Genomic DNA, 13643 nt, shown 5'->3' with positions numbered 1-13643 from the left:
AGGGAGTAGGAAGGGATAAATTGGGAGTTTGAGATTTGCAGATACTAACTACTATATATAAAATAAGTTTATACTGTATAGCACAGGGAACTGTATTCAGTATCTTGTAGTAGCCTATAGTGAAAAAGAATGAAAACTGACTGAAACATGCTGTACACCAGAAATTGACATATTGTAAACTGACTATACTTCAAAAAATAAATAAAACTAAAAGTTCATTTGTTTTCTTGGAGGAATAGTTCCTTTGAGGAAGTATGCCACAAATTTTTATCTATTCTCCTATCAAAGTGTATTTAGGTTGTTCCCAAAAGTTTCTGCTGTGTGCCTCTATGAACATTCTTGTGTATGTCTCTTGTATGATAGTATCTTAGTTATATGCCAATACATGGATTGCTGAATGGTAGATTATGCAAATATTTAGCTGTATAAGATAATGCCAACCCTCCATATCATTAAGATTGGGGGGGGGCAGTGTAAATGCTATCTTTTTGTGGTCTTATTGAAGACACTAAAGACTACATTATAACCCTGACTTTTTGTACCAAATATTTGACAATTAGTTCTTTATGAAATCTTATGTGATTGTTCTGTATCCTCACTTATAATCCTATTACTACCACCCCAACCCCACCCAACTTGAGAGCAGTGATTATATGTTCTCCCTATCCCTGCCAGCATCTGGCATTTATTGCCCTATGTGACTAGTAGGCATGCAATGAGTAGTTGTTGAGTCAATGAAATAGTTATTGCTGTTTGTGTAATGTTCCCACAGTTGCTGATACAGGTTTCTGTACTCAGGCTCCCAATAAACACAGGTGATAATGGGCCACAAAGCAATAACCTGAACTGAACCACTTACCACCCTTATCAAGAACATGATTTCTCCCTCTGTATGTGTAGACACTGATTTTAGTTACTGCTGCCTTTCATCAGAGAAACCAGAAAGGCTGTCATATAACTGTCATTTACTAAGCACTTATGATCACATTTATTGGGATAAGCATCAATCAAACCATTAAGAAGACTGTTCTAGGAATTCTATAAGCACACCTTTAAAGTGCTATTAATCAAAAAATACCTTACCCTCTGTTTTGTGTGTGGAGCTTACAAAGGTACTGAACCAGAGTAAATTGAACTTCATGATTACCTGGCCCTCTGTCCTATGTCCAGGTAAATTTGGTTTGAAACAAATATCAAGAATAACCCTGAATCAGAAATGTGACAGTTGAAATGTGGGAAGAAAGGAGAAGTAGTGTAAGGAAATACTTTGGCTTCACCTGTAGCAAGGGGAGAAATGAGGATTCTGCATTTGAAGGTTACTGTCCAAGTTTCAGAGACATCTGAAGAAGGGTTACAGTTGTATTATGGTTTTGAGAGAGGCAGTCAACTCACTTACCTACCACCTGCTCTTTCTCCCTGAAGTCTGTGTGGCTAGAACTCATCAAATAGAAGGGGGGAAATCCTAAGAATGAAAAAGGGAGGTTCTTCAACTGGATGGGAAGTGGGACAAAGACCATGAGCCTTGGAAACAAGTTGGATGAAACCTCTGTTTCATAATGTTCTCCTTTAGTAATTAGTACAAATGATTTTGATAATTTCAATCATCTCAGCTACCCTCGGTGAAACCAAAGAAATGGTAAGTTCCTCCTTGGGTGAGAATTTCATAGAAGTTATGTCCCTCCCTAAGAATCAACTGTTTTGGCAGTAGTCAGCTAAATAGGAGAACACCAGACAGAAGGGGAAACTCATGAGGACCAAATAGGGACCAGCTGGTCAGCTGAGATTCCCTAATATTGGCCAAACAGAAAGATCTGTTTGTGTAAACAAAGGAAGCTGCTACCCAATGCAGAAATAACAAAGGAGAAAAGAATGTTATTCTCACTGTATACCTCTGAGTGAGTAATTCTTAGCACCAGCTAAGCGAAATCCTTCAGTCTGACCTGCCGGCTGCACATCCGTGGATAGTCTAAAATGTTTCTGCATTACCATGGGGCTCTACGTCCACCTCTCTTCAGCGAAACTGCTCCTTGAAGGCAGTTCTTCCTAGATTTTGTATTCCTAGAGTCCGGCCCCTCTACATATTCAATACATATTTATTAAATGAAAGAAAGAAAATTAATTTCCTCACCATTTTATAGAGCAATCTTCCAGAAACAAGGAGCAGCCATCACTGGTGAGTTCCTAGCAGTAGAGGATTTTATCTCTGAGTAATCTGAAATTTATTACTTTTCTTCACTCATGTCTCCTGCAGACAGTGCTGAGTGACCTCAGTGGACTCTGTCAGAGTTTAGATTGAAAGACTAAGTGCCCCAGATGTACGAGGAGATCTCAGCAAATTCCATTTGATTAAGAGTAGCTTTTTTTCAGCTCTTTTCAGAAACCTAGATGTCAGACTCTAGAAGTCATACCTGTCAAACCAAACTGTGTACTTGGAGGTGGTTGCATCTCTAATCTAACATTTATGCCAATGATCTTGTTTTTAGTCCCTCCATATAAATGCATAATTAAACAGGGTGTTTTCAAAACACAATTTCAATGAAGAAAAACTTACTCATAATAAAAAAGCAAAATAAAACCACAATGAGATGACATGCTTCACATATTGGATAAAATTTTATAACACTTTATAGGAAAGGGTATAGCAAAAGAGACATTCATACTTTGATGTGGAGGCATAATTGAAACAAACTATTTAAAGGGTAGTACGTAATAGTTATCAGCAGCTAATATACCCAAACCTGTAGGACCCAGCAATCCCACTTTTAGGGTGCCAGAGAAAAAACTTGCACATGAGAACACAGATACCCATCAGCGCGTTTTTTTCAAGTAAAAGACTATAGAGCAATGAAAGGAAATGTGCACATAATACAGTTAGATCTCAAAAACACTTTATTGAGTGAAAAAAGCAAGTTTAAGTCATGTTACCATGCAGAAGAGAGTTAACATAGCAGCCTGAGACTGCTATTCTTAGAAAGACCTGCTTGCAAGATGTGAACTTGGAGCATTCCCACTATTCTTTGGTAAGAAGGGTGCACTGTGCCTAAACTGTACAAACACATGGTTTATGCTGAACACCTGCTTACTTTCTGGGAGTCTGGAATGTTGGTACCTGCCAGACAGAGTGTGCCTTTGTGATCTGCCCTGAATAAAAACCTGGGCACTGAGTCTCTAATGAATTTCCCTGGCAGACAGCATTTCATTGCTAGAGGAATTAAGCACATCTTGCAGGACCACACTGAAAGAGAACTTTTGGAAGCTTGCACTTGGCTTCCCCTAGCTTTCACCCCATGTGACTTTTTCCTTTGTTAATTGTGCTTTATATTATTTTTCTGTAATATGCCAGAGCCATGAATACAACTTTACATTGAATCTTATGAGTGCTCCTAGTGAGTCACTGAACCTGGGGGTGTTCTTGGGACCACCAAATCAGATCCTTATAGCATTTGTGTAAAACAAGAGAAAAAAAGCACACACACTAGACTATGACTTTCAATGGGTATACAATTTCGTGTATATGTATTTCTTAAAATCTGAAAGGATACACAGCAAACTTATTTCAGTTGTTAACTGTGGGGAGAAGGGGAAGGCAGAGGAGAGAAGGGGGCTGAGACTTTGTCTGGTATGCTCTAGTTTATTTTCTTTTTTTAAGGAAAATATACTCATGTAATGCGTAGATGGAAAAAATATTTTAAGTTGATTTCAAAATAATTTCAGCCTTCATTTAGAGTCACAAAATTTTAGAGCTGCTACAGAATTTAGAATTCACCTAGTGCTGCCCATTACAAAGATACAGTGTAGACATATGCTTAGAGAGGCAAATGTCTTGCTTTGCGTGACATAACTTGTAGCTGGGACCACAACTCCCAGTCCAGAATGCTTCCCCAGTCTGCTATTGCTTGGTAAGTACTATGGCAGAAAAATCAATCTTCTTTTTTGTTATTACAAAGGTCCAGAAGGTCTCAATTGTTATATTGGGTTTCATAGCAGCTTATATCAAAGTTCAGCACATTATCAATGCCATACTTCCACGTGTAACAAAACTCCACTGGAAGAAGATAAGAATTGGACTATAGTTCCCTGGGAAATACAGCTTTTAAGAGATGACAGTATTAGATCACACCACTCTGCATTGCTTTTCTTCTCCTTCTTTGTTAAAATAAAGGGCTAACATATCAAGCAATGGGATTTTTCGGAAACACAGTCAATGGCTTGCAAAAAGGATTTATGACCTATTTCTACTTTTTGAAACAATTCAGGACTTTAAATACTAACCCCCATATATTGCTACTGCTAAATGGTAAAACTACTTTGGAAAACTGTCTGGCAGTTTCCTATATAGTTAAATATACACTTATGCTACGACTCAGCAATTCTACTACTCGATACTTCAAGAGAAAACATGTCCACACACAGAGTTTAGGAGAATGTTTGTATCAGTATTATTCATAGTTTTCAAAACCTGGAAATGACCACATGTCTCTCAACTGGTGAATATATAAACAAAACGTGGTCTATCCAAACAACTGAATTCTACTCAGCAATAAAAAGAAACTGAAATACACAACATGGATGAGTATCAAAAACACTATGGTGAAAGAAGCCAGACTCAAAAGAGGGTGTGATTCCATCCATACGGCATTCTAGAACAGACAAAACTAATCCATGGTAGTAGAAAGCAGATCAGTGGTTGCCTGGAGCTGGGATGGGTGAAAGGTTTAACTGGGGAGGGATGCATCACAGGGTGAAGGAAATATTCTTAATCTTGTTTAAGGTGGTGGTTTCACAGGTGGACACATTTGTTAAAACTCATCTAATTGTACACTTAAAATGGGTGTATTTTATTGCATGTAAATTATATGTCAATAAAGTTCATTTTAAAAATAAAAAAATAAAGCAAACAAACAAAACAGAAAATTAACTCTAATAACCAAAATGAAGGAAAACCACTTCAATATTTTAAAAAATCCAACATTGCACACTGACTATACTTCAATAAATTATATATACATAAGAAATTTAAAAAGAAAAAGAAAATGTATCAATAACCAATTTCAAATAGTATTGAAATCATTGTGTTTTTCCCAAGAAATGTATTGTTTGTTGAATTGTTAAGAGATATGTGACCTGTGTGATCACAGGTGATCATATGTGACCCATCATACGTTGGGTGTTAGGAAGCTTATGGTCTAATCTGTGGCCCATTCTTAGCAAAAATTCAAGACCACTATGAATGTTCCTTGGGTACTAATTTCATCTCTCGCTTCTTACTTTTTGCTCCTACGATTATTTTCTCTTCTTCCTGATTTCCTTACTTAGCTTTTCAGCAACTTTCATATATTTTTTTCAATACACATTGTAATAGGTTACCTATATTTAACTGAAGTAATACAGGTGATGCATGTGTAACATTTGAATCTCTCCGAGTTGTGTGTGTGTGTGTATGTGGGAGAACAAACAATTGCTAATCTTCTCCAAGATTTAGTGTTTTATTTTCAAGAAAGGTGGATGGACACAAAGAGACAGAGAACATATTTGAGAGGAAAAAATAACTTTCTCATGGAACCCCACCCAACTGCTCTACACTATAATGAAGGGTTAGAGATGTCATGTGTCTGTCGTACAGGATTCATTTGGCCTCCGTTGGCATATTTATGGCCCTGTTCTTCGTTTTAGAAGTTTCTGTATAATCCCTAGTATATTCCTCAACACAAAACGGTCTGCCTGTATGAAGACATTTAAAGTCAAGAAATGCTAAATGCTCCATAAATCTTTTGGATATTTTGAATAAAATGCAGAGTGAGTATTTCATTATATTAAAAAGAGAGGAAAACAATAAACTAAGGGGAAATATTTTCACCAAATGTAATAGTTGAAGTGCTAATAACCATAATAGAAAAGCTTTCATATAAATTTGAGGAAAAAAATAACAGTTCAATTGATAAATGGACAACACATACAATTTAAAAATAAAATTCCAAAGTAAACAGTGTATAAAAAATGTTTATGGTACTCCAAATGTGGGTGACATTATAAATTAGTGCAATGTTGTTGAGACAATACAGTAACTTATACAAGGAACTTAAACATATGCCCATTCCTTTGACACTTGTGTCCTAATCCTGAGAATTTATCTTAAGGAAATAATTAAAAAGAAGGAAAAATCATATGTCATTACAATATTAAAAATTTTCATTATTAATCATATGTCACTACAATATTAAAAACTGAACTGATCTAGCTATCCAATAATAGAACAACTTTGTAACTTTTGTTAAATTATACAATCAATTATTAAAAGAACTAGTTAATTTTAACTGAAAGTACCTAAAATTTCATTTACTATTATTATAGCTATTTAAATTCTTCTGTATTCAAACAAAGAGCATAAGGGAACATGGAAAAACAGACACTATTGATAGCTTAGGGAATTATGAATTTTGCTTTTTGGAAAACTATACTTTGTAAATATCTTCTAAAATTGCCATAACATGGTTAGCATGATGTTTTACAAATGGAAACAGGAAGCCATTTCCTCTCTTAGTAACTGGCCCCTCCCTCTATAGCCCCATCCTTGCACACTGTTCCCTGTGGAGTGGAACCAATGCTGGTGGCTCTGTCTTCGACCTCACCTGAGGAACCAAGTACTGATGGTCCCAGCATCATATTAAGGGGGCTCCACAGAGCCAGAAAGCTCCAGTGGTTGATAGACTGGTATGATCCAGTCAGCACTTTTGGACCAGGTTTCCCAAGCGCTGGCAAAGAATACCAAGCAACAACAAACAGAGCAATGAGCTTGAGAATGATCTCCCTTTGTGGGTAACAGGAAAAAAAGAGGCAAGATAAACTTCAAAATGGAAAGGGTAAGAAAAAAAGCAATCCATACTCTGACAGTTAAACAGTGAGCCCTGAACTGTTAGTTATGACTCAGGAAAAGGAAATCAAAGGTCCGGGTGGTTGTTCCCCGAAGAAACTACATATGCTGCCACAACTGAGAAGGATACAGGGGACTGTTTTCACACAAAGTAAACCAGAAACAGGGAACATTGGCCCCACAGAATATCATGAAAACCAGTTCTGCAGTACCCTGAGTCTCTCTTCCCTACAGTTGTCTTTTTAAGTAACATTAGCCTTCGGCTCCTATAGTCCCTATCCTTGCTCTTCAACTTCCAAGGTTCCAAATAATTTCTCCCTTTTCTTACCCACCCCATTCAAATCTTGCTCAGACAAGGATCTAACAGGCTCATTCAGAGTAAGGGAAATGATTGATAAGCCTGCAAGTGGTTGTTTTCCCAAGACGTACTCATATTTTGCCAGAAGATATAGTGGGACCAACCTCAATGTTTTGCTGCCAGCATCCCATCCTCAGTGTAACTGTCCACTCTCCGCTCCAGGATATCCTGTCAACCAGCTCATCCCCCATCCCTCCACTCCACAGTGGGTATGTGACCCAGGCTGGGTCAACATTCCCTGCATATAATGCCTGTGGGCACACAACTGTCAAGGTGTGCCAGCTCCTTGGTCCTTTCCTCTCCCTGGCCCTGCTTTGCTCTGTATCACAGGCGACTGAGCCCCACAGGTTCATGGCTGCAGCCAATGGGAGACCCCAGCGTGGAGCTGCAGGGCAGGAGGAAGGGGGTGCCAACGGCCAGTTTCCAGCCATGAAAACTCAGTGTGAGGATGAAGTCAAACAGAAGGACAAAAAGCCACGAAACAGGGAGAGAAAAAGAGAATCCCTACACTTTCTTTGAACTCCTTGCATTTGAACTCTACACCTAAAGTTAGTGGGTATTTTATGTCCCAACCCAGAACACCTGAAAGGAAAAGAGACTGCTGATAATACTGAAGATAGGACAACAGGCCCAAATTGCAACTGGCTCAGGCAAACCAGAACATGGAACCACCCTGCCTAAAACCCAACTCAGCCCTCGGACTTTACAATTAATTGAGCCATTAAATCCTCTGACACTTAATCTGAGTTGGATCTCTGTCACTAAACAGATTCCTAACCAGTGCATGAGGTAAAGGCTTAACACAACAGAATTATTTCTAAGTGGCAGGATTTCAGGGTAGGTGGGCCACAGCAATACCCACCTGGCTTATCCTCCACAATACGCATGTGAAGCTCGCACATTCATGGTGCAGCCATTCCAGGAACATTATATGGAATTTTGGTTGCTCTACCCCCAAGAATGCTGAAAAAAGTGCAAAGAAAACTAAAACCACCCTCAGGCTAAATGGGACTCTTTGGTGATTTTTTTTTTTCATATTTAAAGTGGCCTTTACTTCAGGTTTATTTTCATCTGAATATAAATTTCAGGACATACAGTAGGTCAACTACATCTTACAACTTTCCCAAAGTCCGGCTCCTATCTAGGGACAGCAGTGTCACACCACTAAAAACACTGGCCTCTGAGGACTGTTTTACTTCTATATTCTTTTTACTTTTTCCCACTATCCTTTAAAGTCTCAATTATACTACAAATGCAATAGGCTCTTGGCTCACCTAGAAATCCAACAGTCATTTATATTAAAAAAAAAAATGTCCTTTAGAGCGTGGTAAGAAGGATATGCCGCAGCTCACATACCATTTGTTAGTCCCTTAGATCAGGGCACTCACAGCAGCTGCCTAGTTTATGACAAAACAGAACACAGCAATTTAAAGGCTGTATCTCCTGAGTCCAGCGGGAATGCTCCCCACCCCAAGGGAGGTCATTTTTTATCTAGAAAGCCATTCATAACACAAGTGTTTGAAACTCCATGAGTAGCTAGATCTTTTAAAAGCCATAAGGGGTGACTGTGACTAACTCTTCATTTTTTGAGTCTCAGTGTCATTTCATCAATAAAAGGGCAGATAAAGTAAGTGGAAGGAATTACCTAGATGCTTTATTTAGTAACTGGCTAATTTTTCTCTATCTCATTGCCTACTTCTCATAGGGCGAACTCTTCTGAACACAAAATACGCTTTTTTAACAGAAGGTTAAATTGTTGCAAAATTCTTAATTGGAAATAAAATCATAAGCACATACAAATTTAAAATATTCACAGATCAAAAATATGATACCTACAAGCAACTCCCTGCAGTGTTCATCAGGAGTCATTTTGTTCCAGCGGGTAAATTTTTCTCTTCACATCCTTTTCAGTAAATTGTAAACGAACTTGTTTTAGGTTCTACATTTTTATCACAGGTGTCACATAGACTATGGTATGGGGAACAATGATAGTCAAATTATCCTGAATGCTGAGTAGAATTCTTCACCTCATTGGGGTAAGAATCTATTGAATAACAGAAAAACTGCCAACTCCATTATCCCTGATGATAATAAACAACAAGTTTTACCTGATTCTTAGCCTGGAGCAAAGTAAACTGAGGGAGATTTTCTGGGAAAAGACAGAGTAATAAAGGAAGGAAGTAGAAAAAGTGAAACTTACATGAGTTGAATAAAAAGAGGAACACGAGAGGCAGCAGTTTCACTGTCTAAGTGCTTGGGTTTGCTTGGTCACTCTGAGAGCGCGTCTCGTCCTTGTTAAGTTCAGATGGCTCCAGCAGCCTGAAGTGTTCATTCAGGGCTGGAAACGCCCTGAGCATGTTGTACATCCTCATGCGCAGCCTCAGGGTGGTCACGGATGGCAGCGTCTTCACTCTCCCAGTGGATGACAACAATGAATTCAACAGTTTGGAAGCTTCATCCTGGAAGATTTTTGTTCTGACAGTGTAGAGGAAAAAAATCTGCAACCCCTGGCAGATAGAATCAAAGTTTAATATTAGATAAGTATTGAGATACAGAATCAGAGAAGAGATTTTATTTCACCCTGCCACGCTTCTCATCATGCACAAGAACTTGAGTTTCCCAGCCAGCAGCTGCTGTGTACTTTCTTGTCTCAGAGGGTTGAGGCAATGTTCTTCTCATATCTAAGTGCTACACGGAAGAACGTACGTCGAAGCCCTGAGTTCAGGTCCCCATTTGCCAAATGTTAGCTGTGCAACCGTGAGGTTTCTGTTTTCCTCCTGACACCAACCAACTGGGACACCAACCTGGTGTCTTCCAATTCAGTTCAGTTCTGACACCAACCACCCAGAGTTAGCGTCAGACTCCACAGGTTAAGGGCTCAGTCCCACGAGATTTCCCTCACTTCACATGCCAGTCACCAGTGTTGGGTCCCCAGGTTGTCCGCACTTCTGTCGACCTGGTTACAGCCTCCCCACTTCAGGTTTGACAACCTGCTAGAAGGACTCACATAACTCACTCAGGAAGGAGTTTCACTTACTAGTATCTGTTCATTATAAAGGATACAAGTCAGAAACAGCCAAACAGAAGAGATTATAGGCAAGAGCAGGAAGCTTCCATGCCCTTTTCCAGTGTGTCCCCCTCCCGGTACTTCAAACTGTTCACCAACCTGGAGGCTCTCCAAACCCCTTTATTTAGGGGTTTTTATATAGATCGCATTACACAGGAATGATTGATTAAAACATCGGCTACCGGTGACTGACTTAATCTCCAACCCCTCTCTCGTTCTGGAAGTTGGTGGGTAGAGCTGGAAGTCCTAAGCTTCTAATCAAGTCTTGGTCTTTCTGGCGACCAGTCTCCATCCTAAAGCTATCTTGGGGCCCCAGCCACTGGTCATCTTATTAGCATACAAAAAGCACCCATCCCTCAGGGGACTCCAAGGATTAAAGGAGCTATGTGCTGGGAATTGAGAACAAAAGACTAAATATTAATTTTTTAGTACACCACAGTAACTTTGTTCTTTTTCTGACACCTATGATCTTCAATTTCCTAACAGAGGCAGATTGACTATGGGTTCCCTAATTCTTCTCACAGTTCTAAAATTCTGTGATTCTACATTTCTTGGGCTTTTAGTAACATAACTAGAAGTTTGGTGCATTTAAGGACAAAAAAATTTTTAAGCACTTCTACCCATTGCTTTTCTGTACTTTACATATGAAGGCCAAATGTGCACAAGGAGTTAAGCCACAAAATAACTGAGTACTATTTTCTATACATTTTAAAATAAAATCTACCACTTACTGAAGTCCTATTAATATCAGACACTTTCTTTTAATTCAATCTTTATCATTTAATCCTTCTCATTTAATCATAATATCAACCCTGTGAAATAAACCTTAACTATCCCTATGCTAAAGATGAGGAAACTATAGCTCAGATAAATAAAATAACTTGCCTAAGATTATCCAACCAGTAATCAGTAGAGCCTGGAATTGAACTATATGTTTGGCTCCAAAATGCCTCTGTTCAATACACTCCAGACTCTCACTTGTAACTGTAATAGAAAGATAATGTAAAATGTATTATAGCATTTGAAAGACCCCTGTTGTAACTTCCCATTAATATCCTTTGTGGGAAAAAAACAGATCAAAAACATCTATAGTTGAGTTGAGAGTATTGTGCCAAAGTTCATTTCTTGATTTTGGTGATGTTATATAGGATATTATCATAGGGGAAAGCTGGCCAAAGGGTACATAGGAACTCTGTACTATTTTTGCAACTTCTTGTATTAAACTATTTCAAAATAAAAAGTTATTTTTTAAAAATCCATGGATGTCTCCCAGGTTGGCAGCTATAGGGCCCCAAGCCTTAAAAGGATGTATTTCCTGAATCATACCCTAGAAATACTGATATAGGAGACTTCTAGTGCTCCGGTGAGATAACTCTGAGAGTTTGGCTAAGAAAATCAATACATATTGGCAAGAGATAGATGAGTTCTCTGGCCAAAAGCAGGAAGATAAACTTATATACCCAACAGGTGGTACCTACCTCCTCAGAAGAAGGCTTTAATGACACAAGGAAGCGTGCAAGGGGACATGGACTTCAGAAGGACAAAAGTAGTCACTGGCCAACCTGATTGTTCAAGGGAGAGAAGTTTTGTTTGGGGGACATGAAAAATCTGGTCTCTAGAGAAGCATCCTCTTTGTGGTGTACACTATTTCACCTGGCTTTTCATCTACTGTGAAAGAATCACACAAGCATGTTTCTTGCACTATAGAACTGATTATCTAGTTGAGGAGATGAAACTTGTACACCTGAAAAGTTAACTTTTGAGTACAAGGGAAAAAGGGACAAAAGAATTTACAAAACTACAATAATTCTATTTTATTTGATAAAAATATATGTATTTATTTAATTCATAGTTAAATTAATAAAGCCATCATTTCAAGGGATTAAAGCCTGTAAGTAAATAATGTATGTGGATTGTACCAATGTCAGTTTCCTGGGTTTGATTATATATTATAGTTACATAAGATGTTATCATTGGAAGAGCTGGGTGAAGGCTACATAGGAACTCTCTGTATTATTTTTATAACCTCTTATGAGTCCAAAATTATTTCCAAAAAGAATTCTAAGGGATGAAATAAAAGTGAGGAGAACCAAAAAAAATTTTTAAATAAAAAGAATTCTGACCTTTCTAAGATTTTTTTCTCACAAGGTAATATCTCAGTAAGTCTATAGAATTTCAATAAAAAAAAAGATTATTGCCAAGAATTAAATGCCAAACTAATTTGAGGTTCACAAGTCATGGTACCTAAAGAAAAACTATCAGCTAGGAAAATCTTCATTATTTACTAACTATCCATTAAACAATTACTCAAAAATACTCTATCATTAATGAGAAATTCATTAAAATTTAAAAGTCAAAATAATAGGACATTCCAATATAGAAGGGCTGGCAAAAGACACTGAAACTATTTAACTATAACAGAATGCAACTAGCATAATTATCAAACAAAATCCAAATGTTATAAATATTCCTTGAAAGAAAATAATGTAGACAATATAATTTAATAATAATAATTGTTTGATAAATTTTAAATTGTACCAGTAAAACCAGGAGACAAGAAGCAGCTAAATTGTGTTCATACTATTACCTTTAAAGAGAATGATCAAAACACAATGTTTTACTCTGGAAATTGAAAATTGTTTCATAAATTGTAGTAACAGATAATAAACAAAAATAATTAACAGGATGAAAATGTTCTAATAATAAGAGAAGGCTAAGTAAAAGAAAATATAATTTATATAGCACAGTATGTAAAACTAAGGAAGAAATCATGGATACATGTGAAAAAGGGAAATAAGATGTCAGAATAAGACCAAACATATCTGTTTTGATAGCTAATATTTAGCTAAAAAGATAAAAGGTTAACTTTTTAAATGAAATGGAAAAACAATGAGAAAATGATTATAAAAATACAAATCTAAATGTATGGGGTCTAAAAAGAGGTAAGTAAAAAACAAAATGACACAAAGTTTAAAGACAAAAGAACTAGCATAATTAGACTAGATAAAATCAAATAAAAGCAAATTAGAAGTTGCTATATTAATACACAAAAAATTAGATTTCAAAATAAAATGGGACTGGGAGTGACTCATTATACTGATAAAAGGTATAATGCATCAGAAATATACAACATTCATAAATTTTAGAAACATGATAATATGGCATTAAACTGTATAAAGACAAACAGCTAAATGCTATAAGAAAAACTAGTAGAAAAATAAGTGACAACGGGAATTTTATAAAGACTTTCTCAGGCTTTGATGAACAAGTTAAAGGTAAATAAGGTTTTATAAAAAATTATTTGAAAACTATAACACCTTTAAAAAGTACGTATGTGACATACAGAA

General features: G+C 37.1%; 1 protein-coding gene across 1 annotated transcript in view; it reads right to left on the bottom strand.

The window, feature by feature from the left end:
• Positions 1 to 5467: 5467 nt before the first annotated feature.
• ADGRG7 (adhesion G protein-coupled receptor G7) overlaps positions 5468 to 13643 on the bottom strand; it is a 66885-nt gene continuing 58709 nt past the window's right edge. The window contains exon 16 of the mRNA XM_010966386.3: positions 5468 to 9736. Within this exon, the coding sequence (XP_010964688.2) occupies positions 9476 to 9736 (261 nt within the window). The 3' untranslated portion in view covers positions 5468 to 9475. The remainder of the gene's footprint in view (positions 9737 to 13643) is intronic.

This window comes from Camelus bactrianus, chromosome 1 (assembly GCF_048773025.1).
Source record: "Camelus bactrianus isolate YW-2024 breed Bactrian camel chromosome 1, ASM4877302v1, whole genome shotgun sequence".
NCBI classification, from domain to species: domain Eukaryota; kingdom Metazoa; phylum Chordata; class Mammalia; order Artiodactyla; family Camelidae; genus Camelus; species Camelus bactrianus.
Note: the sequence above shows the minus strand (reverse complement) of the source record. Positions and strands in the feature narration are given on the sequence as shown.